We start from the raw sequence: 26,580 nt of genomic DNA on the forward strand, positions 1-26,580 counted from the left end.
TGGAGACACAAAGGAAGGCCTCCAAGAGGCCATCCTTCTCTGCCATCCCTAAGTGTGCTTGCCAGGGTTCTGAGAGTGTCCCGTCCCCCGTGGGGATGGGTGAATTAACTAACCCTCTCTCGCTCAGGACTACTGCTGCTGTCCACAGAGGGGGACAAGATGGGCCAAAGGGCAGCCGGGAGAGTGGGCGAGGCCAAGGGCGAGCTCACCTTCTGCGCACCGAGAAGGCGTGGCAGTGACATGAAACATTAGGTCACATGGCCTTCCCCTCCAGCCTTAGCGTGCCTACACATCTGCACAGAGAAGGAGAAGAGGTTGAGGAGAGAGTAGAGCAGTACAGAGCAAACTCCAACAGCAGCAGCGGACAGAGAGCACGAGACAGAAGGGGAGCAAGCAGGAGGAGAGGAGCATGGGCCAGAAGGGATGGTGAGCAGACAGGGAAATGAGCAAGGGAGGCAGGGGTCAGGGCAGAGCCTCCCATCATGCACTTCCTACAGGTCACTCAGAGGTCCTGAGGAACGTGTGGCAGGCCTAGGGACCAAAGCCACGAAGGTTTCTGTGGTCACAGCCACTCGCTGCTTCTGGGAGGGACGTCTGCTGCCCCGGTTATACTGAGTGACAACTTCCAGTTTCCTGTGCCCACAGCAGGAATTGGGCTCTGGCATATTACAGAACCATACAACCTGGCTTTACCCTCTGCCTCCCAGAGCATTCTGGGCCAGGATACCAGAAGGGGCCTCACTGCCACTCACATCCTCTCCTCTCCCCTCCTCCCACAGGTCATGCGTATGTCTAAGAACATGGGGGCACCAGGCAGGATAGGGTTCAAGGGCTGGAGACAGACTTGTTAAATCATGCCTGAGGGGGGAAGGTATCTGACACCTTTGCTAATTGGGTAAGTGAAGAGAAGAAGTGTGCCATAGCCCAACAGAAGCCCCAGTATTGTCAAGCCTGTCACTTCCACAGGGGTGGGACTTCGGCTTATGGTCTCCTGCATCCAGGACCCACTGATCTCTCACACACCCCACCCTTCTGCCTGGGCCATGTAGCTGGTTCCAGAGGACTAGCATTTTATATGTTTCCAGTATTAAGAGATGGTAAGAGATAGCAGAAATGTAGAGTTGGGAGGAGGCAAACTAGACCTCTTCAGAAGGGCTAACTACCCATAAGACCAGAACCAGGCCCTCCAGACTCCTGCACTGGAACATGGAGGGATGGATGGAGGGAGGGGGCAGGAGGGCATGGCTGGGATCTGGCATGAGGTTTGCTGGGCATAGAAGGAGCAGAGGCCCCCAGGTACCTTCTGGGCTCCAGAGAAGGCATGGTAGAAGCTAGACACATAAGTCATAATGGCTTTCTCATCTGGCCGGGCTGTTCCGACGATGTCTGTAGAGAGACAGAGAAAGAGCAGCAGTTAAAGCTACACAGTGAGCACACAGCACATCTCTCGGGGATGCAGAAGCTGGCACACCGAGAAGTAACCTTGCTAAAAGGTCCATCACGAATCTAGCCTTTAGAGCCAACTTCCAGTTACAGAAACATGACAAGATGTATATTGGGAATCACTGTCGTGTTTGCTAGGTGTGAAACTGTTTTTGTTTGTTGATTGGTTTGTTTCGAGACAGGTTTCTCTGCGTAGCCCTGGCTGTTTGTTTTGTTTTTGAGACAGTCTCACTTATAGAACCCAGGTTGACCTCAGATTCATGATCCTCCTGTCTCAGCTCCTGAGTGCTGAGATTACAGGCACACGTCACCATGTCTGGTCTGTGGAAAGTGGTTTTTTTTGTTGTTGTTGTTGTTGTTGTTTTTGTCTTTGTTTTTCGAGACAGGGTTTCTCTGTGTAGCCCTGGCTATCCTGGAACTCACTCTATAGACCAGGCTGGCCTCAAACTCAGAAATCCGCCTGCCTCTGCCTCCCAAGTGCTGGGATTAAAGGCATGTGCCACCACTGCCTGGCTTGTGGAAAGTATTTTAATTGCATGCAAAAATACTCGTTATCTTGGTGACATGAGATATGAAATTTAATACAATCCAACAAAGACAGCAAAAGGACACAGAAAAAAAAAAAGGTGTGATGGAATGCCAAAAACCCTCCTGGAACGGTGGGTGTTATACCATCATATGCTTCTGTCCATGTTTGGAATCTTCTTGAAGAAACTGTCAACTATAAAGGGTTATCATGAGTACAGAGCTGGGGGCAACGTTAGATAATCCCCTTGCCCCAACACACCTTACCCTAGACTTTCTTCAGCTCCTTAATGTGGGGCTAAAACACTGTAAAAGGCACATGAGCATTAGGACGAAGGAGAGCCCAAGGGACAATGGCCATGGGTTCCTGCTTCTTCCAAGGGCAAGGACAGAGCAGGAAGGCCTACCTTCCCCTCTCCAAAAATCCTGCTCTATGCTGCTTGTGTGCTATCAGCTGGTGCCTCTTCCTCTGAACCACACAGAATCCCTGGCAGGGGATTGATCCCAAGCTCTGCAAGCTGAGGTCCCAGCGGACAAACCCACCCCGTTCATGTCTCAGCTGCTGGGGGACAGTGGAGAAAGCCTTACCTTCAGCATCCAGCATCTTAGGGATGTCCAGGAACCTCTCTGCCACATCAAAGGCCGTGTTCAGGTTTGTGAGTGGATCATCCTAAAGGAGAAAAGCACAAAGTGAGCATACGGAGAGTCACAGGTCACACAGCTGGGAGGGGATGGGGCAGGTGGCGTGTGTGTGTGTGTGTGTGTGTGTGTGTGTGTGAGAGAGAGAGAGAGAGAGAGAGAGAGAGAGAGAGAGAGAGAGAGAGAGAGAGAGACATTGAGATTCTACCAGCCCTTCTCAGGTTCCGGATAAGAAAGGCTGACTTCAAGGTCTTTTTTTAGGGGCCACTACTTCATTCTCTTTCCCCATCACGATTTACTTTGGAAATGGGGTAAAAACATAGGCCTGATGTTAGAGTTGGAGAGAAAATAACTAAGAAGTGGGATTTAGAACCATCAGTTCCAGCAGGAGAGATGGGTAAAGAACTCAGACTTAGTTTCCCCCATCTGAACTCAATAGTTGGGATATGTGCTTTTAACTTGTAAAGATTAATGAGAAGTTGGAGTTGACCCACCATGTATTCCCATATGTTGGGTTATTCTAAGTAGCCATGGCTTTTTTAGTGCCTCTGCGATCTTTTCTCGAAAGCTAAATGGAGAGAGGGGTGGCAAAGGATGTTGGGGATTCTGGGCTCCCTGTAGCCCAGAGTGTACTTCAAACATGGAGTAATATATACCTCCTCAGCCCAGCAGGCCACCCACCATCTCAAGATGGTGCAGCTGCCATGGAGGATGGCATGGAGGGTCCTCAAAGAGTTCTACTCCTGCATAAGGCTCAGGGATTATTGCAAAAGGGGGCCGGGGGAGGGGAGGCTGTAAGAGCCGAAGAGTTGACTGTGAGACTGTAACTCCTATAAATGCTAGAAGCTACACTCCTGTGAAGCCTCGCTACCGTGTCTGCCTGCACGGGACCTGAACAAATGGTGGTACCGGTAGACACGCTAACTTGGAAGGGGGAGAGCCTCATCCCTACCCAAAGAACTGCAGGCAGCTAAGGAACAATGAGAAGTGGAGAGATAGCCTTCTGCAGGGAAGAGTACGGCAAGCAGTTGTCTAATACCACGTGGTCAGCCCTGAAGACACGATCAGACAGGTAACATATGGGCTGAGCAGTTTATATTTATGTATTTAGGAACACACACACACACACACACACACACACACACACACACACACACACACCACCCCCAGCAGCAACAGCAACAATAATTAAAGAAAACAACAATAGCATTAAAGGTGGCCATGATTTGAAAGAGAGCAAAAGGCGGGGGATGGGGAGGTGATTCATGGGAGGATTTGGAGAAAGGAAGAGAGAAATGATGTAATTATATTAATAATCTGAAAAAAATATTTAAAAACATTTAATATGGGATTCCCAATTGGATCCAGTGGTCCTCAGGATTCTGAGAGGCACCCAAAGAATTGAAACCGAGGTGTCAGAGAGAGATGTGTACACTGGAATTCAGGGCAGCCTTGTTCAAGGGTCAGAAAGTGGAAGCTCTCCAATAGGCATGTGACATATGGAACATTCTCCCCCATGCAAAAGCAGCTGAGCTGGTAGGCTGGGACTCACTTCTCCCTTAGAGGTTAGCTTAGGAACAGTGGCTCCAGGCCTGCACACAGGGCCAAGCCTCAGGCTCTTCTCTATTAGCAGGGAACGGAGATGGCTACAGGGTGGGGATCTGCTCTTTCTGCCTCACAAAAATCTTTTTTTTTTTTTTCACCCTAAAACCAGAGGCCCTGCCACCACCACCAGTTGCCTGGGTAGGAGTCATCAAGGCTTTCCTGGTTCCTGGTTAGCAAGAAGCTCTGGGGCACAGGTGTGTCTGCATGATGTAGTAGTCTAGACTCTGCCCTCAGGTATCCTGGGGGAAAAGGGAGAAACAGGTTTGTCCATTCTAGAAGACCACATGCCAAGAGGGCTATACACCAACAAGTTCCATTTTCATTCCATTCAGGATCAATGTATAGCTGGGAAGAGCTCATGACACTGGCTTCATGGTAGATAAAATGGTTCAGGAAAGACCTCACCAAGGTGTCTAGGCCAGTGCCCATTACCAGCTTGAACACTTACAACCACCATGAGTTTACAACAGCCTCACCTCCTTGCCCCTCAACATACACTTCTCACACAAGAAAAATCACTGAGTAACCTGACACTCAGATATAAAGGAACGTTACATAATGGCACACGACTTCAGTCCCAGATACCCGGGGGGTTGAGGGTCACTTGAGTCCAGGAGTTGGAGACCAGCCTGAGCAATATAGTAAAACCCATCACCATCTCAAAAGCGTAAATAAAACTGAGGGGCAACACAAGAAATCGAACCCGCAGTGCCTGCCTGGGACACAGGGACAAAAATCTCTCTCGGGATACAAGATGCTTTACATCATGAATTAAGACTGTGACCTTATGAAACCAGAAATAAGGGAAAGAAGAAATGTCACTTTGCATACCATTGCTCAAACATGGCCACCTCAGTGCTGGTAGCTTTCTTGATGGGCTGTATATGTGCAAAGGGATCTGGGATGTGCATGCTGGGTGATGAATAAAAAAGTCTTTTTCTGCTTGCTTCTGGATGGGGCTCAGTCTAACTGGTCCATAAGGCCAACAACTTTAAGGCTGGACACTGGGGTCCCAGAAGTGACCCTGTCCTGTTTTCCATCAGCTTGTCTCCATCCACTAGGGACCAGTCATCGAGCTAGAGATGACAGCATGAGATCAAGGGAGCACAAGTACCTTTCGAAGCTTTCCGTAGTCAATCAACTCCGGCCGGTGTCGGTGGATCAAGGCACAGAAACCAAGACCATCCTTCCAACTGTCCAGGGAGAGAGATGGGGGGAACGTGACTTCTGATGTTTATGCAATCCTTTGAAGAAGGATTTAGAAGACAAGGATAGGAAGGGAGACTTCTGCCTACCATATCCCCAGGTATTGGGGTCAAGCCTTTTTGAGTGGTTAGCAAGTCGAGATGAACCCACCCCACCCACCCAATCTCTTCACTAAAGCCTATAGACTTAGCCTGTTGGTCTAGAAACCTGGGCTTCCTGACACAATCTTGGGGGTCTTGCCAGTGTCACAAATATCAACAGAGGTATGATGGGCAGCATCCCATGTGGTGTCAGGTCCAAGACGCCACAGTGCAGGATGGTGGATTCAAAGGGACATACTGTTCCCAAGAAGAACCCCCCCACCCACGACTCTTCCAACTAAGTGGGGAGGGCCAGGTGAGGCCCTGAGGAGGCAGGCCAGCCTCCATGTGAGCCCCTGGCTGCAGTACTCACCTGATGTGGAAGTTTTGGATGTTGACATTTTTATATGGGGCTGTCTTCCTCTGACACCACAGGAGCAACCCTTCTTTAGCTGATGTCTCTGTAAAAAAGGGGTGGAGGGAGGAAGTCAGTGGGCTGACCCAGGGGAGGGAGGGCACTGCTCATGAGAGGCCCTACAGGGACCTCAAGAGCTCCATTGTTACAAGGAGGGAGGCGGTCTAGGGTACCCTGTCTATCTGTTGGACAAAGTTGGAAAAGTTATTTAAGAAACAAAAAAGCAAGCCACTCACACCTTAGGCTACAAGGCCCAGACAGCAGCAGCTTTCTCAGGTTATCTGCCTAACTCCCTCCTATTCGAGAGATGACTGTAACATAAGCTAAGTCAGCAACTGGTGACTGTTCCAAGGATGGCTGCAAGCATCCATGAAACTCAGGTGACCAGAAGCCCCTTGACAGGGTGAGCATGGAGAACCAGGAAGAAAGGATTCCTGTCCAGGTTCATCCAAAGTAAGGCTTCTTCCTGTTACTGCATTGATCTGGCTCTGGTGTCCTGTCATTGTATGTGGATCGGGTGGGTATCTGTAAAGCCAGGCAGCCAAGGGGAGAGTGAACTCCCAGCACCAAGGTTGCAGGCTGCACTGCCTCCGTGTGTTCAGATCTGTGAACTGCAGGTGGTAGCCTTTACTAAAGTGGGTTCCTGAGGGACCTCATGTATTCAGTTCATAAAATGGACTTTAAGGTAATGCTAAAGAATCAGTGCAAAGGTTATAACTATTCAAGTACAAGCAACCAACTGTAAAGTTGGCACGGGAGTCAGGTGTGATGCGGCACACCTTTAATCCCAGCACTCTAGAGGTAGAGGCAGGTAGATCTCTAGGGCGTCAAGGGCAGCCTGGTCTACATAGCAGTTACCAGGCCAACTAGAGGTACATGGTAAAATCCTGCCTTGAAATAAATAATAATCTACTTATGAGTTGGGATGGGGCTAGAGAGGTGGTTCAGTGCCCTTGCAGGGGACCTGAGTTGGGTTCCTAGCACCCATGTTAGAATAGCTCACAAATGCCTGGAACACTAGCTCCAGGAACCAATGTGTCTGGCTTCTGAGGACACCAGGACTTACCTGTACATAACCACACACAGACACATATGCATATACATATAGAGATAAAATAAATCTTTACAGGACTGAAGAGATGGCTCGGAGGTTAAGAGTACCTGTTGCTCTTCCAGGACTCAAGTTCAGTTGCCAGCATTCACACTGGGAGGCAGACAACTGTAATTCCAGTGTCAGGAGATCTAATGTCCATTTCTGGACTCTGGGGCACAAGGCACACACACAATATATAGACATACATGCAGGTAAAAACACTCATACACATAATATTCAATCTGTATATTTTAAAAGCATTTTATCTCAATGTCATCGTTTAAAAAGGTGGTTTTTGTATATGTATATCATGTACAGAAAAACTCTGAACAGTAAGTGATAAAAACAGAATATCAGGCACAAAGCTTAAAAAAAAAAAAAAAAAAGGCTCGAGTAAGAAATACAGAGGGATTACTCTCTTTTACCAGGGCAACCTGTCCACATCTGAGAGTTGGCCACCAGGGGGAGCAATGAGCGCATCAGTGGATAAGGGTTTCCCCTCACTTTCCTATGACTCCTCCTATTTCTCATCCTTTCCCATTAGGTGGCCAGTGAGGCTTTTAGACATGTGATCACAACAGACTTGGTCATTTCAAAGTGAGGAATGCCACTCACTATGGGACGACATACTTTTGGGGGTTATTTGAAATCATATGAGGGAGTTCTGGATGAGCCTAGAGAGGAAGACTGGGTAGGGAAGGCAGGGGGAGAAGTGAGTTCAAGAAGGGACAGAACAAAGCAGAAACCCACCTTCCACAGATATGTCCTGGATGGCAAAACGGAGGATGATGGTCCAGATCATGCCCAGGGTCATCTTCACATTTCCATCCACAATTTCTACAGAAAACAGTGGCAGGACATGTGAGGTGGATCGCAGCAAGACAGACACCATTAGACATCAAACATCACAACTTGCCCACTTCCAGGAGGGAAAAAATTACTGATTTATTCCATTCATGTATTTATTTGTGCAAGGAATCGGATTCACACACCTCATACCCAGAGCACACACAAAGCTCACCACATCTAAGCCACACCCAGCTCCACACAGACACTTTGTGAAAGCTGGTGCGATCGACCAGGAGAGAAGCCTATTTGAGGAAGGAACAGGTGATCCTCTTGAGACAGTGTGTTCATCAGAAAGGATGCTCTACACCCTGAACCAGTCACCCAGTCTGAAGATGGGACGGGACAAATTTCTAAGCCCTCACATAGGTGGGGAGAGGGGTCAATGAACTGGGGGTGTATGGGCAATCACAGCTCTCAAAATAGCCACTCCCACAGAGAGCCAGAGGGAACAGAAAGCTACACACATCTGTTTTAAGAGGTGCCCTTTACAACCATCTGATTGGTCAACATTGAGAGGCCCTAAGTTTTAAAATAGATTTTTTTGTTTTAAAATGCATTCAAGATGACAGCTCAGATACTCTGCTATATTTAGTACTTGCACTTTTCAGACCTTTCATGCTACAAATTCAATCACATTTTCCTTCTTCCTTTCTTCCTTTCCATATATATTTTTTTTTCTTGGTTTCTAGGCTTGGTTTCAAGAATAAAACTATAAATCAAGGCTAGAGAGATGGCTCAGGGGTTAAGAGTCTTCTAGAGGACCCAGGCTTCATTGCCAGCATCCACACAAGGCAGTTCACAACCATCTGTAATTCCAGTTCCAGGGGATCCAACGCTCGCTTCTGGCTTCTGTGAGCACACGATGCATATACATTCATATAGGCAAACACATATGAAATAAAAGTAAGGACATCTAAAAACAAATGAAAACTATTAATTCAGCCTAAGCCACAGAGCTGTTTCGGTCTTGTGGGCTGAAAGATGAGGCTCAACTCAGGGCTCCTTAATCCAAACCAGTGTGCAGAACTGGACAATAAGCTGGCCCACGGCTAGCTGCTCTCGGTGAAGAACAAAGTATCCAAGGGATGTCTTACTTATTCCCCTCTGCAATACTACTGCGCTGGGTCTGTACTAGTATGCTGGGCAAAGGAACTCCAGTGTTGGCTTGGGACACGAGGCATGGTGTAACTTGCTAACAGAGCCACAGATAGCAATAAGCCACAGGCCCCAGTCCCAGACAGCTGTGGTGACAGACAACTGTTTCCCCTTCAGTACAGTCAGCCAGAGCTCTGCAGGAAATACTGCAGGGGAGGCATTAGATCAGTATGTAAAGCTGGGGGCTGGGGGTTCAGCTACCCAGGCTGACCTATTGCTCCTCCCGCTTCCACCTCCCAAAGGCTGGGATTGCAGGTGTGTGTTCCCAAGGCCCACCTCATAATGACCTTTATAAAAGACTGTGCTCTCATATACAACAACTGTTCTGAGCCCACGGATCTTGGCCCCTTTGGGGGTCAGACGATTCCTTCACAGGGGTTGTATATCAGATATTTACACATCAGATATTTACAACTCATAACAGTAGCAAAAACACGGCTATGAAGCAGAAATGACAATAATTCTATGGTGAGGAGGTCCCCACAACCTGAAGAGCTGTATTAGAGGGTCGCAGTGTTAGGAAGATTGAGACCCGCTGATCTACTTCCTCCAGTACTTGATCATCTGTACCACTGCAAAGGTTTAAACTGATATGCACAGAGGCTACGCTCTCATCAGTAAACAGGCAAGAGGCATGAATAAATACAAGACATGGAATCAGGCATGTCTGGGAAATGATTTCCCCAGACATTGCATTACTTAACTTTAAACGCAAATTTAAACACACACATTATTATACTGCAGCTAGAAGCATAATCTGGCATTTAAAAAGACAAAAAAACAAAAAAACAAAAAAAACTGGCAACAGGGACCGAGCATTTCAAAGCCGTTCAATTCTGGCAGTGAAATTCTATCTCTGTCCCTGGCCAAAGGCCTGCAGTACAGAGTAAGGTTTCTGTATAAATAACCTGTTGTTCAGTTATTTATCATGGAAACTATGTTCAAAGGACAAAGAGTGACTTAAATCCCCTGAGCCCCACCACCCTTCGCTTCTGCTCAAAGTCATGGCTTTCTACTCCACCCAGAGTCCAGTGGCCCCTTTAGGCTAGTAGAGCCTCCTGGGCCTCTCCTTCTGTCCTCTCTGGCATCTTCATTGCTCCCTCTCCCAGAATATCCACATGGTTTGTCCCTCCCCTCCCCTCCCCTGCCCTCATGCCATCTCACCATAGCCTTCCCTTTACCCTTCCCTGTTCTCTACCTGACATATGTGGGTATTCCCTGTTGCCTTCTGGATAGACAAGGGTCGGGACTTTTCCTGCCTTGCATCACTCCTCAGAGCCCAGGGCAAACCTTAGCACTGAGTGAGGCCTCCATGAATGAATGAATGAATGAACAAATGAACGAATGAATGAGGCATATATCATGATAGGCAGAGGCGCACAGGCCTGTCATTGGCTCCCGAGGACTTATCAGTGCTCAGTCACTCCCAAGGCAGGCCCAGGTGACAGAGCTCAGCTGTGCTCAGATGGATATTAACAGAACCATTCAACATCACATTCCTGAGGTTTTAATGATGAGGCAGGGGGCGGGGGGAGGGGGATCCTTACAGTGAAATTTTATGGATAGCATTCTGACTCTAAGGGGAAATTTTTTTAAGTTTATGAAAGTGACAACATTGAAGTTCAGCCCTTTCTAGAATGGATGTTCTCTTCCAGTCTGCCCGGCTCCACAAGGGCCCAACAGTGCCCCCCTCCACAGGGACCTTTCAAGTCCTAGGGAGACAGGTGGTTTCTTTCTTGGGGGGGGGGTCCTAATAATTCCTCTCCTACCTCCTAGAACTTAGTGGATTCTACGTCATAGTGAAGAGGCAGAAAACTAGCACCAGAGAAGAGGAAGGACAGTGAGGTGTGTTCAGTTAGGAATCCCTCACTGCCTCAGCCCTGTTAGTCTCATAACACCCTCAAAGCTCACAGGTAGACCAGGGGTACCCCACCTCACAGGCAGCCTGACGGCAGGGGCTGCTCAGAAGAATGGGGTGCGCTGCCATTCCGGGTCCACGGTGAGCTAAACACGGCTCACATCCTGCCAGCTGAGATTTTGTTTCTCCTCCATACTCAAGGAATGCAATCCCTTGCCCACATGTAAAGAGCAGAATGACCCCGTGCGGCATGATAGGTGTGGAGCTCCAGGGCCACAAGCTTCCAGGCTAAGGCTCAGGCAGCCACTATGCCCCCATCCTGACAGATCTGGACTGCAGAGATGGCCCCAAGCTCTTGGCACCCAAACATCAAGCTTCCTCTCACTCTAAATCTCAAACTTTAAAAGTTCCACTTGGGTCCCCTCTCCCCTGGTTAAATCCCAAGCCCTCAACCCAACCAAGCCTCCGCTTCACAAAATCTAGGTTGTCCCAGACACAAGTGTGGTAGAAGAAATCCCAGGGCTTGGTTCTAACTCCTTGCTTACAACATGAACTTGCTCCATCTAGACACCCCAGGGACAAGGCAAGCCCACAAGAGCACGGCTTCCATTCTACAAACTCTCCAGGACTGGTCTATACACAGCATCTCTCTGCCAGGCCTGGCCAGTCAGTGCTGGAGTGGAGGGATATTTTGCTAGGGCCTGCTCCCCACATGTGGTCCTTAGCAGTCCCCAAGGTCCCACTTCCAAGAGTCCTCCCTTCTAGGAGATCTGCCCCATGGCCTTCAATTCATAAGCATCAGCACTAAAGTGCTGTCCCTTAGAAAGCAAAACCCCACAGTGTGTTCAACTGGTTTCCTAAGGCCATCCCAGAGCATCCTGGGCTTAGATTGAACCCAGAAGTCTCAGCCTTGTTTCCTATGACTGTAAAAACACAGTGACTATCTCACTTTACAACAAGGTTAAAGGGACCAGAAGGTACTGGATCAGCACAGCAATGGGGAACAGGGACCCACGTGGCCTGGCAGAGGCTGAGCAGTGCCAGGGAGGCTATGATGTGTCAGGGGGCACAGTGGAGCTTATCAGATAGGAAGAGGCCTAGATCTTGGCCCTGGAGCGTGAACCCCAGGCCTGGGCCTGACTCTGCTGTGAAAATGCAGTATAGTTCAGGGCGGCCTGACATTCTACCTCTCTGGCAATTGTTCTGAGCCTCAGCACCCTCCACCCTAAAACACAGTCTTGTCAAACCCACTTCAGCAGCCTGTCCCGATGAGGTAATCCCCGGATGCCTCCTGTTGGGTCAGGCTCAGGCTAGCACAAGACATGCTCATCCATCTTCCACCTCTCTCCCTTCCTCTTTGGTGGTCCTTCCCCAATTTTTCCTTTCTAAAACTCTTGCTTTTTCCGGCTTCTTTTTTTAAACCTGCCATTAACAGCCCTGCATTTCCACTTGCAACAGTTGATTGGATCTAGGTGAGCCCGTCCTTCTTGGAAGGAAAAGCTCTCTCGATTCACTGCAGTTCCCACCTATCCCTATTGTTTCCCCAAGCCCATTTTATACATTCTCTCCTTCCCTACTCTAGTGGGGACCTGAACTGGTGCCAGACCATTGAGTGGCATTTTTCTTGGCTTCCTCTGCCTGAAAAAATTGTCCAAGGTTTCAATCCCTCCTGGTAGAACAAGATGTTCTTTTTATTCTTATTAAGAAGCAAAGAATGTTTTTCCAGCCACAAAGTTGAGTACCTGCCACACACGTGCTTTGAACTACACCCATTGTCATCAGCTAGGAGCTGTGGCCACAGGGTAAAAGGAACGTTGCCTCTGCCCTTGAGATGGTCAAGGCTGCCAGGATCCAGAGGCATGGCTACCACCTTCAGCACCAGGCCAGACAAGTACCACAAGGAAGGGGTCAGCCAACTTTCCCAATAAAGAGCCTGACAGGAAATTGCTTTGGCTTCACTGGCCACGTGGTCGCTATAACAACTGCTGAGCTTCAATGCTGACACCCAAAGCTGCACCAGATGACAGAGAGGCCAAGGAGCAGATGTGGCTGTGCATCAAGGCCTTTGTCAACTGGATTCAACCCCACACACTGCAGTTTGTCACCCCTGTTAAAGCTGGCAGATATGCATAAAGCCCTTCCAGGTCTAGAAGCAAAAGGACTTTTCTCATTACCATTATAGATCAAGAGATCTGCTCTTACAGATTTAAGGGGAGCAATATCCCCCAGATGCAGTTCTCTGATGTCATACTTGGATTGGACTGGGGCTGTAGGTTGGCCACTCACAGAAGATAGGACCCAAGCCTGCAGCACGATCATCTGTGAGCACGTTTTCCTACAGTGGGGGTGAGCATTAGAAAGACTCCACCTGGGGGGTTGCAGCTTAAAGCATTTCAGCATGGCTTTTCCTCACACCCAAGTGAGTTAAGATGGTGTCAATGAATTCTTGACATCCTCCAACAGGAGCCCAATGTACACACTCGTGTTGTGTCCATAGGTTACATTATCAGAGGGCCTGGTTAGAATATTTTAGCTGCTTCTTCAGAGCCTGGTGCATACCAGGAGCCCTGCTACATTCTTCTAACTGTGAAGAGCGTGTCAACAATAGCTTCAACAGCTTTTTTGTTTAAAAAAACAAACAAAAAAAAAAAACCAGTTGGGCAGTAGTAGTGCATGCCTTTAATCCCAGTGCTTGGGAGGCAGAGGCAGGCAGATTTCTGAGTTTGAGGCCAGCCTGGTCTACAGAGTGAGTTCTAGGACAGCCAGGGCTGTACAGAGAAACCCTGTTTTGAAAAAACCAAAACCAAAACAAAACCAAAACAAAAAAACAAAAAAGCAAAGACCGTTCAGAAGTGATAGGAAAAGAGCCAGGGCCCTATGGTGCTGGGAGAAGCTACTAAGAATGCTGCTTAGGACCTCCCTAAAAGGTGGTATGGTGGGTGCACACACCTTTAACCCCAGCACTCAGGAGGAGCAGAAGCAAGTGGATCTCTGTGAGTTTAAGGTCAGCTTGGTCTACAGAGTGAGTTCCAGGATAGTCAGGGCTACATAGTGAGACCCTGTCTCAAAAATCAAATAAAGCTACTTCGGGAACAGCAGAGTCTCCCCCAGGGCCCTGTCAGCCACCAGGAGCCCATCTGTACTGTCCCCCCCACAGAGCACCCCACAGGACACAGGAGTGGGGTTGGGGTGTAACAGGTGAGATGCCCGGCATTCCGTGTACAACTGCACATCATAAAGACTTTAGTGAGAGAATGGGAAAGGGGCAAGTTCTGGTGTGGCTGAACAATGAAGGGGGTGGGTACTTGTTTCCAGATGCATGTGAACCCAGGAGTGAGGGGAGAAAGGACCAAGGAATCAACAACCACAGCTTATCAGCCTCACCTTCAGCTCCGATGGACACCAGCTTGACCCCTTTGCTGGCTATGAAATCCAGGGCCTTGTTGACGTTGGAGATCTTGTGCACTCGCATCTTGCCTCTCTCCGGCTTGGCCAAGCGTTCACCTGAAGAAGAGGAAGGAAAATGAAGGTGAGGTGCAAGTGCCCAAGAGCCAGGGTGACCCACATCTGAAGTGTTTCTTTTTTTGTGTTTTGGTTTTTTTGAGACAGGGTTTCTCTGTATAGCCCTGGCTGTCCTGGAACTCACTCTGTAGACCAGGCTGGCCTCGAACTCAGAAATCTGCCTGCCTCTTCCTCCCAAGTGCTGGGATTAAAGGCATGCGCCATCACCGCACGGCTACCTGGATTCTTTATCTTCCATTTCCCAGAGACAATCCTGTGTGTATCTGCTCAAAATGTCTATCTTTAAGATCTGTGTGTGTACGTGTATGTGTGTGTGTGTGTGTGTGTGTGTGAGAGAGTGTGTGTGTGAGAGAGTCTGTGGGTGCATGTGCCCACACTCGCAGGCTTGAGGAAGCCAGAAGAAGGCACTGGATCCCATGGAGCTGAAGTTACAGGGAATTGTGTGCCACCCACTATGGATATCTGGTACCAAGCCCGGTTCCTCTGGAAGAGCAGCCAGCCACTTAGCCACTGAGCACTCTCTCTCACCCCAGCATTTATTCTTATGTTACTAACAGATGCCAGAAACTGGCCAGGTGCTTGGAATATGTGAGTAAACAAGTTTCCTGCCTTTGACATGATTGTAGTCCAATATGAAAAGAAGAAGGAAAAGAAGGGAGAAAGAGGAGAAAGAAGAAAAGAACTGTGAACTGGTTAGGAAAGGCATGTCAGACTACCACTGCAAGGAGTTGTGTCAGGACAGAAGGGACAGCTCTTCTAAAGGGCCAGAGAACTTTGTTTAGGACACGGGTTTCAGGTCACTTTTAAGTATTTTGACAAAAGCCTCCTTGTGTTGAAATGAGCTGCCTCTAGTATTCCTGACCCCACTCACTGGAAAACCTCTGCTTATGCTGTTACACTCCGTTCATGTGGGTACCCTCCACTCTGCTCCAGGGCCAGCTTCCTCTCACACCCTCCCCTTTTCCATAGAAGGACCTCCGCTCCTCAAGCTTCAAGATCAAGAGACTCAAAGAATCTGAGAGACGGTGTGTGTATAGAGAGGTGGGGTTGGTTTGCCAAATGCTCCACTAAAAACACTTTACCCCCCAGGACAGACACTGCCTAGGGACCTATCAAAAGGACCCCACCACGATGAGCTGACACCTCCAAAATGATACATGAAACAGGTGCATGGAAGCAAGACGGAAGTATAAGTAGATGCGTACCAGGGGAGTTCAAGCATGCTATAAGCAAAGCTTAATGAGCAAGTCAGAAGAGCAGAATGCTACAAAACAAAGCCAGGCAGATAGGGCCAGGGCACATGAATGGACTGGAGGCATTCGTGTTACAATATGGCAGAGAATTTGTCTATTCTGAGGGCGGCCTGAAACTCGGTGGGAAGCTGCGTTTAAGGGGAATGGGCTAATGGAATCTCAAGACAGCATCCATCACATCCAGGCTGCATGTCTTTATTGGCAGGTGCTCTTAGCAAGGTTTACAGTGAGAATCAAGGGCAAATGGGACAATCTGGAAAAACCTGAAGGTTCGCCTGAAAAAGAGCAAGCTAAAAGCTGTGGACAGGAAGGCAGCATGTGACTGTTGAAGATCAGCAACATTAAAAAGAAGCCCTTGACAGTATTGATAAGATCCAGGAGTTTCTTTCTTAATGGGCCCAGCCAAGTCCTCTCTCCACTGTGTGGGACCTAACTACTTCTGACAGAAATCTTTTGGACACTATTGACCTAGCAGACTACTAGCTCCAATCAAAGCTTAGAATGTCATCAGATAGCATCTCGGGCCTCTAGAAGAGCATGCCCCATCTTGTTGTAACTGTCTGTATGATGCAGCCACCAACGTATTTTTAAATTGCCTTGACTTATGACTTTCTCTGTTCCGTATAACTACAAAAGCTTCACGAGCCATGCTGTAATATAGAATCTGGGGTAAAGTAAATCTGTGTTTCTGGGCCATGGTCATTTGAAACAGCTCCAGGATAAACTATCCCTCCTCTTTAAAAACACAAAAAGAAAACAAAACAAAAATCCAAGCACTCTAGGTTAGGAGGAAAATGTCTTAATAAGGATGCCTTTGACATATAAGGAACTGGCCAAACCCCACCCATCGCAGGCTCCATTATATAAAGCTGTAAACTCGTTGGAAGGACTTTCCTTCCCTCCAGGAGAGGCCGACGAGAAAGAGAGATGAATCAGAACAAAGGATTGAGGCATATGCATGTATAATGAAACCTATTACTTTATATGGTGACTAAGAATTAATAACAACACAAAAGTAAGGCCTAAGAAAAAAAGTTTCCCTTTGAGAAGAGAGAGCTCCAAGAGACATTTTCCTATGTTCAGCATCCGGGCACTCAGAGGCCACTGCAATGTGGGACAGGGGAATGTGCAGAAAGCTTGGCTTCATCCCTATGATCCTGGTTTTGTAGGCGTGCAGAATTCAAGAGTTACAGAGCTATGGTGGCATCTATCCAGATTTCAAAGGAAGGCCTGGGAGGCTGGGAAAGGTATAACACGGTTGAATTACCTACGAAGAGTTCTGTTGGGGTAAAGCCTATGCTCTAATGGAAACCCCACAGATGCTGAAGATGCTGGGAATATGGAATGTCTGCTAATGAAAGCCTCGGGCAGTGGATGCAGCCAACACAAGAAGAAAAGCACGAGGAAGAGAAGGTTAACCAAGCCCACCAACGCTCACATCATACCACCATGCCTCCTCAGGACTGGACATGGTTGTGCAGGCTGCAGTCTTTACTCTTGAGTTCTAGTCTTATTTCAGTACTATTCTCCCTTGTTATGCCCCCAGCTCTCTCATTAGTGTCACAGTAGTTTAGAAGTATTTATTGCAGGGGTTCACAAATAAGGGATTGCCTTGAGTCTCAGTAAGGACTCTGGGCTTAGATTTCTGAACAATGTTGGAATTGTCAAGTCCATGAGAACTCGTGGAGATCAATTGAATGTAGTCTTTTGGGGTCCAGAGGTGGAATGCCGGGATTTAAAGTGACGTCAGGTTGACAAGAGGCAGAGTGTGGTGCTCAGTCTTAAGTGTTGACTTGAATTAGGAGTAAGAGACAACAAGATTAGTCAAGTACATGCCTGGGCGCTCTCAGAGATAATTACATCATTAGGGATCCAACCCAATCAACAGGTTAATGCCTTGACGTCTTCATAATGTGACAGCATCATTAAAAGATGGTGAAGCAGAAGGCGGGGCTTTTGGAGGAAGAATATCACTGGAAAAAATTGCTCTGGCCTCTTCACACACCCTTTTCTTTTTTCTTTCTTTCTTTCTTTTTTTTTTTTTTTTTTTTTTTTTTTTTTTTGAGACAGGGTTTCTCTGTGTACCCCTGGCTGTCCTGGAACTCATTCTGTAGACCAGGCTGGCCTTGAACTCACTCTGTAAACCAGGCTGGCCTCGAACTCAGAAATCCACCTGCCTCTGTCTCCCAAGTGCTGGGATTAAAGGCATGAGCTACCACTGCCCAGCTCACACACCCTTTTCTTGGCCTATCATGATGCCTATTGATCTGCTCTACCACATCTTCCCTGCCACAACAGGATGACTCTTGTAAAGCCATGAGCCAAAATAAATAATCCCTCCCCTTTAAAAAAAAAAAAAGCCCAAATGATTATGTTTTCCATTGTGTATATTTTGCCCTGCTCAGGTTTCACTTTAAAGGAAATATGAAAAGCTGTTTTTTTAAAAAATGAGGCCTGTCAGAAGTCACACAAACACAGGGAACGGGACAGCGTGTCATCCGGGGAGCTGGGAGAACCTCCCAGAGTGGCAGAGGGCCTGAGATCCTCTACCTTTTTGGGAAGAGTTAGTAGGAAAGAAAGCAGGTGCCAGCTCTCAAATGATCCTAAGGGTTCTGCAAAGGAATGTGGACCCAGGCTGGAAGCCCTGGGGAGGCACAAAAGCCTTCCCTTCAAACCTGACCATATTTGGGCTGTCAGAGGATCTTAGGCCTAGGGCGGCTTCACAAAGCAGGACTGCAGGGAGGAGGAGACAGGGAGGAGACAGAACCTAAGGCCTTCGATGGTTTCCTCTAGGTGGGAGTCACCAGACGCCCATAGGACAAAGGCTAAAAGGGGACAGCAAAAGAAGGAAATGGAAGGCAAAGAGTTAGAAAGAAAAGGAGAGGCAGAGCAAGCAGTCTGTAGTCCCAGGTTAGGTTTAAGCTGATGAAGTCTGCAGCAAAAATAGAGGGCCTGAGCACCCCAGGGGACAACGCTATATGGTATGTCCCCTAGTGATTCAGGTCCTGGAAGCTTGGCTGGTCCCAGCATGGTGATAGTCCAAATGGCATGATAAGGTCATTAGGGCAATCCCTCCAAGGAACAAGAGTAAGTGCTGTTACTTTATTGTCATGATGCTATTTCATTAAAAGTGATGACCTTAATCCATTTGTTTTTGTATTTTTTTAAATGGGTATTTTGCTTATATGTATGCAAATGCACCGTGTGTGCGCCTGGTGCCCAGGGAAGCCAACGTGAATGTGGACAGAACACAACTAATGCTAGGACAGAGCCCAGAGGTACCTCCCCCATCCTGGGCCAGGGCCGGCTCACCTGAGATGACCTCCAGGAGCAGCATGAGCTTCAGGCCATCTCGGAAGTCCTCTTCAATGTTCTCAATCTGTGTCCCTGCTTTGCGCAGGTGGGAGTTGCACCAGGCCGTGAATGTCTAATACAAAAGGGAAGAAAAACAGATGGTCAGTTTCCTCATGAGCCACGTAGTCTCTGAGGTACTCACCACAGGCCTCAGTGGCTTCCAGGGTCCTCACCCTACACTTCCTTAACAGTTGTTCTAGGACAGGCCTTCAACAGGCTTGGGCCATCCTCACCGTACTAGCCACCTGAACGGACCAGAGAAGATGGCCACCCACTCAGCAGAACTCATAGAAGCTCTTAGTGTGGTTGTTCCATATGGTCACATTAACTTTACCCTCTGCCCTTAGTATATTTGTCTGTCCCATCATCCTGCCAGGTCCAGGGGTTTATATTCAAAATCTGCATCTAGGACCACTCCAAGGGAGCTCCCCACCAGGACCGCTCCAGGGCAGCTCCCCATCCGTGCTCCATCTACCCTCGCAGATGCTTCAATGGCACCTGTAGTTTCCCAGTTGCAGATATTCTCATGGATATCTGCATCAGTGATATGAACAGCAGTGAAGCAGCCAGCTCTCCAGGACTTGGCCAGCTTTCCAATTTTCTTAGAGCCCCCAAAGACATCGTCGCCCCCAGTCATCAGGAAGTAATCTAAAGAACAGGACAACCACCCCACTCCTGCCCCACCTGTACACCATCCTAGCTCCTCATTTTTAATTAAACAGGAAGAGAGGATTGTTAGCTTACAGGAACTTCCGCTAGGCTCCTTCCAGGGACCTAGCAGCGGTTAAACCTGCCATCATTACCTGCCACTGCCAGGCATGGGGTGAGATATAAAAGGTCTGCTCAGTACCCCAGCTCTGTTTTCCTTCCTCTGTTCCCAGCCAGTCATTCTTTGTCTCTGTCTCTCTCCCTCTCCCCTCCTCCCTCTTTCTGTCCTTCTCTGTCCCCCCATTCTCTGCCCTCATGGCTTTGCTCCTGTCTGTCCACCTCTACCCCTTCTCTCCCTCCCCTTCCCCCAAATAAACCTCCCTTATATTTGATTTGTTGCAGGGCATGATTTCTCAGGAGGGCATCTTGGCATAGGTCCACCAGGTACCCCACCCCCACGGCTGCCGAGTTACATTTCAGAATATTACAGAGAATGTGTAGATCTTAAGAGTAAGTATAATTACTCTGTTTTTACACAATCTCTCCAATTGCCACCTGTCCCTACTTCACTTTGGCCCAGAGCCACCACACTGCACATTCACTGGGGCTAGGGATGGGTGTGTCTTATTCCATGATCAACATTTCCTATCTCCCAACACCTTGCTCTTAAGCCTCTTCCAGGCTCTTCAACCCTCGGCCAAAGGCTTCCAGGGAAACCGGCCAGTGCCAGCAACTGGAAGACAAATTGGAATTGCCCAGCCGAGGGCTGTGAGTTCTCCAGGTTTATTAACCTGGTCTTGAGGAGGGGGAAGGAGCTGAGGGAGGAAGAGGCTGTTGAAAGACTTGGCTTGTGAAAGAGGCAGAGTGCTGTAGAAAGCAGCCAGCCCCATTTCCTGGGGGAAGCTGCAGGGCCCCAAAACAACACCTGCGTTTGTTCAGGTCTCCAGGACAAAGCTCTGGGGCTAATAGGCTTTTCAAGGAAGAGTCAATAAAAGCCCTAGTCCACACAGTCCTGAGACTTAGTGCCCTGAACCCCTCCAAAGTATTAAAGTGCCCTACAAGCAGTAGCCATAAAGCCAGGCATGGGGGATGTGGGCTAATACAATGTTAAGAACACAGGCTTCTTATGAACCAGATCTGAATCCACTGTTCTCTGAACTCCACTTCTCTTGGCAGTAAAGTGGGGATTGCAAGGCACTTTCAAGTTCACAGAATTTCAAAACCGATTTACAAAGTGCCTGCCACATAGTGGGAGTGCCATTAACAGTAGAAGGAAAAAGATACCCACCCACGCAGCAGCAGCAGCAGCAGCAGCAGCAACAACAACAACAACAACCACAAAAAACCCTAAAACTAACAACAACAAAAAAACCATGACAAGGCCGGAGAAGGATGGCTCAACTCTGCCCCGACCCCCCTCCATAACCCCGCCCTGCCTCCAGCCACCAAGCTATCCAAGGCCCCACCTTTCCAGGTACCGCAGAGGAACCTTTGGGACTAGTGCTAATGGGTGCTTAAAGAACAGATACGGCAGAGGGGGCAGTAAAGCCTTGACAGCAACCCTGTGTATCATAGAGAAGCCACACAGACCACCATGCACCACGCGACTATGTTCTCTCCAGGTTGCAAGGTTCCCACAGAAAGACCATCTCCTTAGCAGTGCCCCCGGGAGTCAGCAAGGAGGAAAAGCTAGCAGCCAAAGGGACACTCACTGCAGAAACTCCTGGCTCCATACAGCACCCAGTAGGGTGGGCAGTGCTACACTCAGAGGCCTAACGGGCCAACCTCATTTAAATGGAAGGGCAAGGACCCACAGGCCTGCCTGCATCCCAGGGCCTTTCTTTATCTAACGTTCTCTCATCCCAAAAGTCTTCACTCTCCTCCAGGAGCTTGTTCATCTCACAGTCTAACAAGGAGACAGGGAGAGGGAGAAGATGGTCGGCCTCTCCACAGGATCCACTGCGCTCTAGAAATGTGCTTGGAGGAGGGGTGTGCCACACACAGGGTTGCAGGAGCCATGCGAAGGCAAGAACCACACCGAGACCTTCTCCCAGAGCTGTGGCAGTGCCTTTGCTGCACCCCTCTACTCCCTTACCTCTCCCCCCATGCACACATATACACACATACATGCACATGTGTTCATGTGCAACCACCTGCCAGTCTCTGCAGATCTTGGACAGGGAGAGAAAACTGGGAGGAACGTGGGTTCCCTCATCCCTCCCTGACCTTGGTACCTAATAGCTGCGGAATGAAGGAAAGATCTCATCTACATAGCAGGATATCTGAGGGACACAAAGCAGGGAAGTACATGGGTTGGCCAGTGAGACACATCTTGTCTCAGCTCCTAGGGCCTGGGTCTCAGCTTCCCGACTTCTACCATGTTCCAACTACCATGGCAACATGTCTCCTTTAATACACCTTAAGGATGCCCCCTAGTTTTTGAGAACATGTTCTTCTGTCTCCTGGCTCAAAGGTGTCTATAACCACATAGCCTTCTCCACAGGCCTCAGTTTTTAGAACTAAACAAGGGGGACAACAGTTAACTACCAGGAACAACTGAGGCAAGGCTTAAATGAAATAACACTAACCAAGTAGGAGTATTTGTTTATATTAATAATGGCCCCAAAATATTAATGTGTCTGAAATACACATTAATTGGGCCCTGAAGATGGCCTCCATTGTAGTTTCTATTAAGATTTCCAAATAGTCACACCCTGCAGGGACTACAGCCAGGGGCTGTGTTCTTAATGTCATTGTCAGCTGTAGCCTTGACCTTAGTGGGAGGAGGCAAGCAAACACAGGAAGGCCACAAGCTATGTGGCGGCACCGCACAGGAATTGCAGTGAGGTGAGGTGGCCACAGAGATACCCACAAAGACCTCACATCTATCACTGTGGATGAGTGGCTTGTCACAGCTCCAACTCAGGAATCCAACAGCCACATGAAAGTGACAATGTAGACACTGTGGACTTAACAGAAGGTCTGTTGAGAATCTTCTTAAAACCCAAGGAGGGGGGCAAGGGCAGCACACACCTTTAACCCCATCACTTCAAGGAAGAGGCAGGTGGACCTCTGTGAGTTCAAGGCCAGCCTGATCTACATACTAGGACAACTAGGGCTACATAGTGAGACCCTATCTCAAAACAAAAACATGAAGGGGGTACCTGAGCTGGGGGATGGGAATAGGGCTACTTCATAGCTTCTAAGCACCACTATCTCCATGCCAGAGGGAGAAAGCTACTGTCTTTAAAGTGCATACTATAAGCATACTCCATCAATGGCATTAGGTTTGAAAAGATGTTGAGTTCAACATCCTCATTTTGTAACTGAGGCCACAGGATCAGAGAGGTTTAAGTGTCTTTCCTCAGGCCATTGACACTGACTCTAACTTCCTCATAACTTCTACTCCCCAGAATGACATGGCTTTGTGGCTCAGGTATGGGCAGAGTGCTGGAAGGGATGTAGAACCAAGGCTGAAACTTTAAGTGATCACACAAGTGAGTCAAATTTCATGAAATTCCACCGAAAACCAGTTGCTGGAAAATGAAAGCCACACGGGTTCTGGAAAGCCACTCCAGCGTCAGCAGTGCTGGCAAGAGAGAGACGGCCTCTCTGGGTAGCAAGGCGGTGAGAGGTAAGGAAGGGGGCTAGTGGGTAATAGTCAAGAGATGGGAGACCACCCAAAGGGAAGTGCACCAGAAAAAGATGGGCATGGGAAACAGGACTCAGGAACTGGGTCTCTGACCAGCAAGAGACAAGACATGCCTGAGGAGGTCATCTCAACTCCCATAGTCGAAGAAGCATGCCTGATACGACCCCAGGCAGAACAGGCAGCTGGTGAGAGATATGGATTCTCTGCAGCTGTCCCCAAATGACCCCGTGCAGGTGACTTCTTTTCGGCAACTCTCCATGACCATCTCAGGAAGATCGCTGTGACACACAGATCCTAGGCAGCTGCTTTCATGAAGATAAAGGACAGAGAGCTTCAGGAAAGTTCAGAGCTCCATGGACTGAGGGACCCAGAGCTAGACATGCTGTATGTCAGAGGGGGCACCATATGAATGTGCTGAAGGGGTTCACACAGTCCCTTGCCCCTCCCCAGCTGAGTAAGGAAGTCCCTTTATAATGGTAATTCTACAAAAACCCAGGCAGTGTTGGTAAGACCAGGGTGACCGGTTAAGCCACACCAAGGGCTTCAGTAAGGAAGCAGGGTATCTTGACTTTGACACTTCAGGGTCTAAGGTCAGACAGAATATTCTGCAGCTGGAAGAGTCGCATGGTCTTAGACATCAGATGTTCAGCACCTATCATGGGCCCTACCCACTAGATGTTAATAACAGTCTATTGGAAACCGAGACAACCCCAAAACACGCCCTGTGGAGAATCTGGTCTAACAGAGGCAAACATGCATGCCGCAGTTGACCTGACAGCAATTGTGCTTACTAAGCATGCGTGTGCTTACTATGGGATGGCCCCTCTTCTGAGTGTTTTGTTTCATTTAACCCATTGGATCTTCATAGTGATTCCTCAACAAGAATAGAAAAGGGCCAGAAACCTGGACTTCTATGTGGAACTGCTCAATCTTTAAATCCTGCTACCACTGAAAATAGAATGCATGCCACAAGGACCCAGTCTGCCTCCAAAAAAAAGAGTCGGCAGCCAAGTCTAAATTAAGCCTCACTGTGTATCTGTGCTCCCACAGTGGGAAGGCATGGGACCTTTCTAAGTCTGCTAACACGTTATATACAAGACAAGAGGTGGTGCATTTGATAAGCACCAAGCGATACCCGTGTCTATCACTCCTAAAGAACACTGGTGATATCAGCCGTTTGAGAATCTAGTAGCAAGAGCTGGGGGCATTTCTATCAAAGGTAGAGGAGGGGGCATCCTCTGAGGAAGTGAGAGGACTCCTCAGCTGGAACTGTTCAACAGCCCATGTGTTTCACAAAGGACATTAGATGACTATACACATTCTCCCATGCCCTGTGAATTAAAACAATAGGTAAGCTCATCGTGTGATTAGCTGGTCAGCCTGACACAAGGTAGGATCATTTGGCAAGAGGGAACCTCAACTGAGGATCTGCCTCCATCCAGTTATCCTGTAGGCAAATCTATGGGGGCCTTTTCTAAACAATTGATTGAGGGTGAGGGAGGCAGCTCACAGTGGCAATGCCACCCCTGGGCAGGCAGCCCTTGGAAATATAAAAAAGGTAGCTCACTGTGAGCTTTAGAAAGCCAATGAGAGGCCATCGTCTGTGGTTCTGCTTCTGCTCCTGCTTGAGTACCTGCCCTGCTTTCCCTCTCTGATGAACTGTGATCTGGACATGGAAGCACAGTAAATTCTTTCCTCCCCAAGTTCCTTGTGGTCCTGATGCTTATCACAGCAATAGAAAGCAATTATATTTGCAAAAACGAGTTCCTGCTAATTCCTGTTGTTAGACAGTATGCAAGGCAATGCCCGCCCCCCCCCATACAACTGTGTGCAAGCTGATTGGTTACAACTCTAGAGGAAATGAACTTGCCAATGTGAACCAGAACAGGCCTGAACTATACACCCCAATTTGGAGACTCTATCCTGGGTATAAAATGCCAAATAAAGAAAAGGCGTGGGGGCTAGAGAGATGGTTCAGCAGTTAAGAGCACTGGTTAAGAGCTGCTTGCTCTTCCAGAGGTCCTGAGTTCAATTCCCAACAACTACATAGTGGCTCACAACCATCTGTAAAGGGATCTGATGCCCTCTTCTAGTGTGTCTGAAGACAGGTACAGTATACTCATACAAATAAAATAAATAAATCTTTTTTTTAAAAAAAAAAAAAGAGAGAGAGAAAGAAAGAGAAAAGCCATTAAACATGAAAATTTGTTCCCTAGCTTAACTAAAGTGAAGAAAACCAGAAAGACCCCAAATTGTATTAGTAAGGCATATAGTTAAGTAAATCACCATGTGTCCACTTAGTAAGTGATTAATATGTTAGTTTCTGAAACAACGTGAGTACAGGAAAATGATTATGTGTAATTAACAAAGAAGTCTGAAACAAGATTGTATGCAACTACTGCTCATAAACACAGGTTTAGAGCTGTGTGCAATCACACAGACATGACAAATGACTAGGACCAAATGTGTCCAAATGCAAACACGCTTGTGCTTCAGGAATTGACATTCCCAGGATCCTTAGCTGCTCTCCTGGCCCAACTGCCTAAAACACAGTTGGCTGATTACACTCTCTGCCTTCTGCCACGGCAAACCTCTTCTTTTGGACATTTTATTATCCCCATCCACAATCCAGGCTGACCACGCTCAAGTGACCTGACCAGAGAGGCTCCCAGTGACACCAGGACAGAGTTAACAATGCCCCGCAGCCAAATAAGACCATCTAGGCAGGAACAAGGACAGCAGCAGCCTACCACAGGCCTAGGCTTCACCTGCAAGCCACACCTCTCCTGGACACAGCTTTGTCTCTTGGAACCAAGGTTACCAAACCTGGCTCACTTCAGGGAAGTTATTGTTCAAAGGACTGGAGACAGTCAGGAAACCTCGGCCTGCCCTGGTTCAGCTAGGCATGTGACCTCAGATAAATTAACCTCTCTCAGCTCTGAAATCCCATCATCTATCTGGTGCTTCGATAACACAGCTAAATAGAACACTTGGTAACAATCTTTTTTTTTTCTCTGTAGTTTCTTTCCAGTAAATTCCACAGGGACAGATGGTTTAACCTCAAGGGACTCAAAACATGACCAGTGTTTTTGCCTCAAGACTGCAGCTCCTGACCCTCCCAGCCCAGCAGAAACAGTAACTAGTGTACTGGACAGGCTAAAGTTTGGTGTCAAGGGAACACTGGTGGGCTTGCCTGCAATCCCAGCATTCACGAGGCTGGGGAAGGAGAATCACCAGTTTGAAGTTAGCTTAGATAATGTAGTGAGACTCTCTCTCAAAAAAA

The 26,580-nt window shown here is 48.1% G+C and overlaps 1 protein-coding gene across 4 annotated transcripts in view; it reads right to left on the minus strand.

The window, feature by feature from the left end:
- The window catches only part of Actn1 (actinin alpha 1), a 93,619-nt gene that overhangs the window by 24,449 nt on the left and 42,590 nt on the right, over nucleotides 1–26,580 (minus strand). For all 4 annotated transcript variants that reach the window (XM_031357873.1, XM_031357871.1, XM_031357872.1 and 1 more), the window contains exons 2-8: nucleotides 18,956–19,070; nucleotides 14,253–14,372; nucleotides 7,757–7,843; nucleotides 5,872–5,959; nucleotides 5,327–5,405; nucleotides 2,557–2,638; nucleotides 1,301–1,386 (exon numbers count right to left, since the gene is read on the minus strand). In XM_031357873.1, coding sequence (XP_031213733.1) covers nucleotides 1,301–1,386; nucleotides 2,557–2,638; nucleotides 5,327–5,405; nucleotides 5,872–5,959; nucleotides 7,757–7,843; nucleotides 14,253–14,372; nucleotides 18,956–19,070 — 657 coding nt within the window. The remainder of the gene's footprint in view (nucleotides 1–1,300; nucleotides 1,387–2,556; nucleotides 2,639–5,326; nucleotides 5,406–5,871; nucleotides 5,960–7,756; nucleotides 7,844–14,252; nucleotides 14,373–18,955; nucleotides 19,071–26,580) is intronic.

Source organism: Mastomys coucha, unplaced genomic scaffold (assembly GCF_008632895.1).
Source record: "Mastomys coucha isolate ucsf_1 unplaced genomic scaffold, UCSF_Mcou_1 pScaffold6, whole genome shotgun sequence".
Lineage (NCBI taxonomy): Eukaryota > Metazoa > Chordata > Mammalia > Rodentia > Muridae > Mastomys > Mastomys coucha.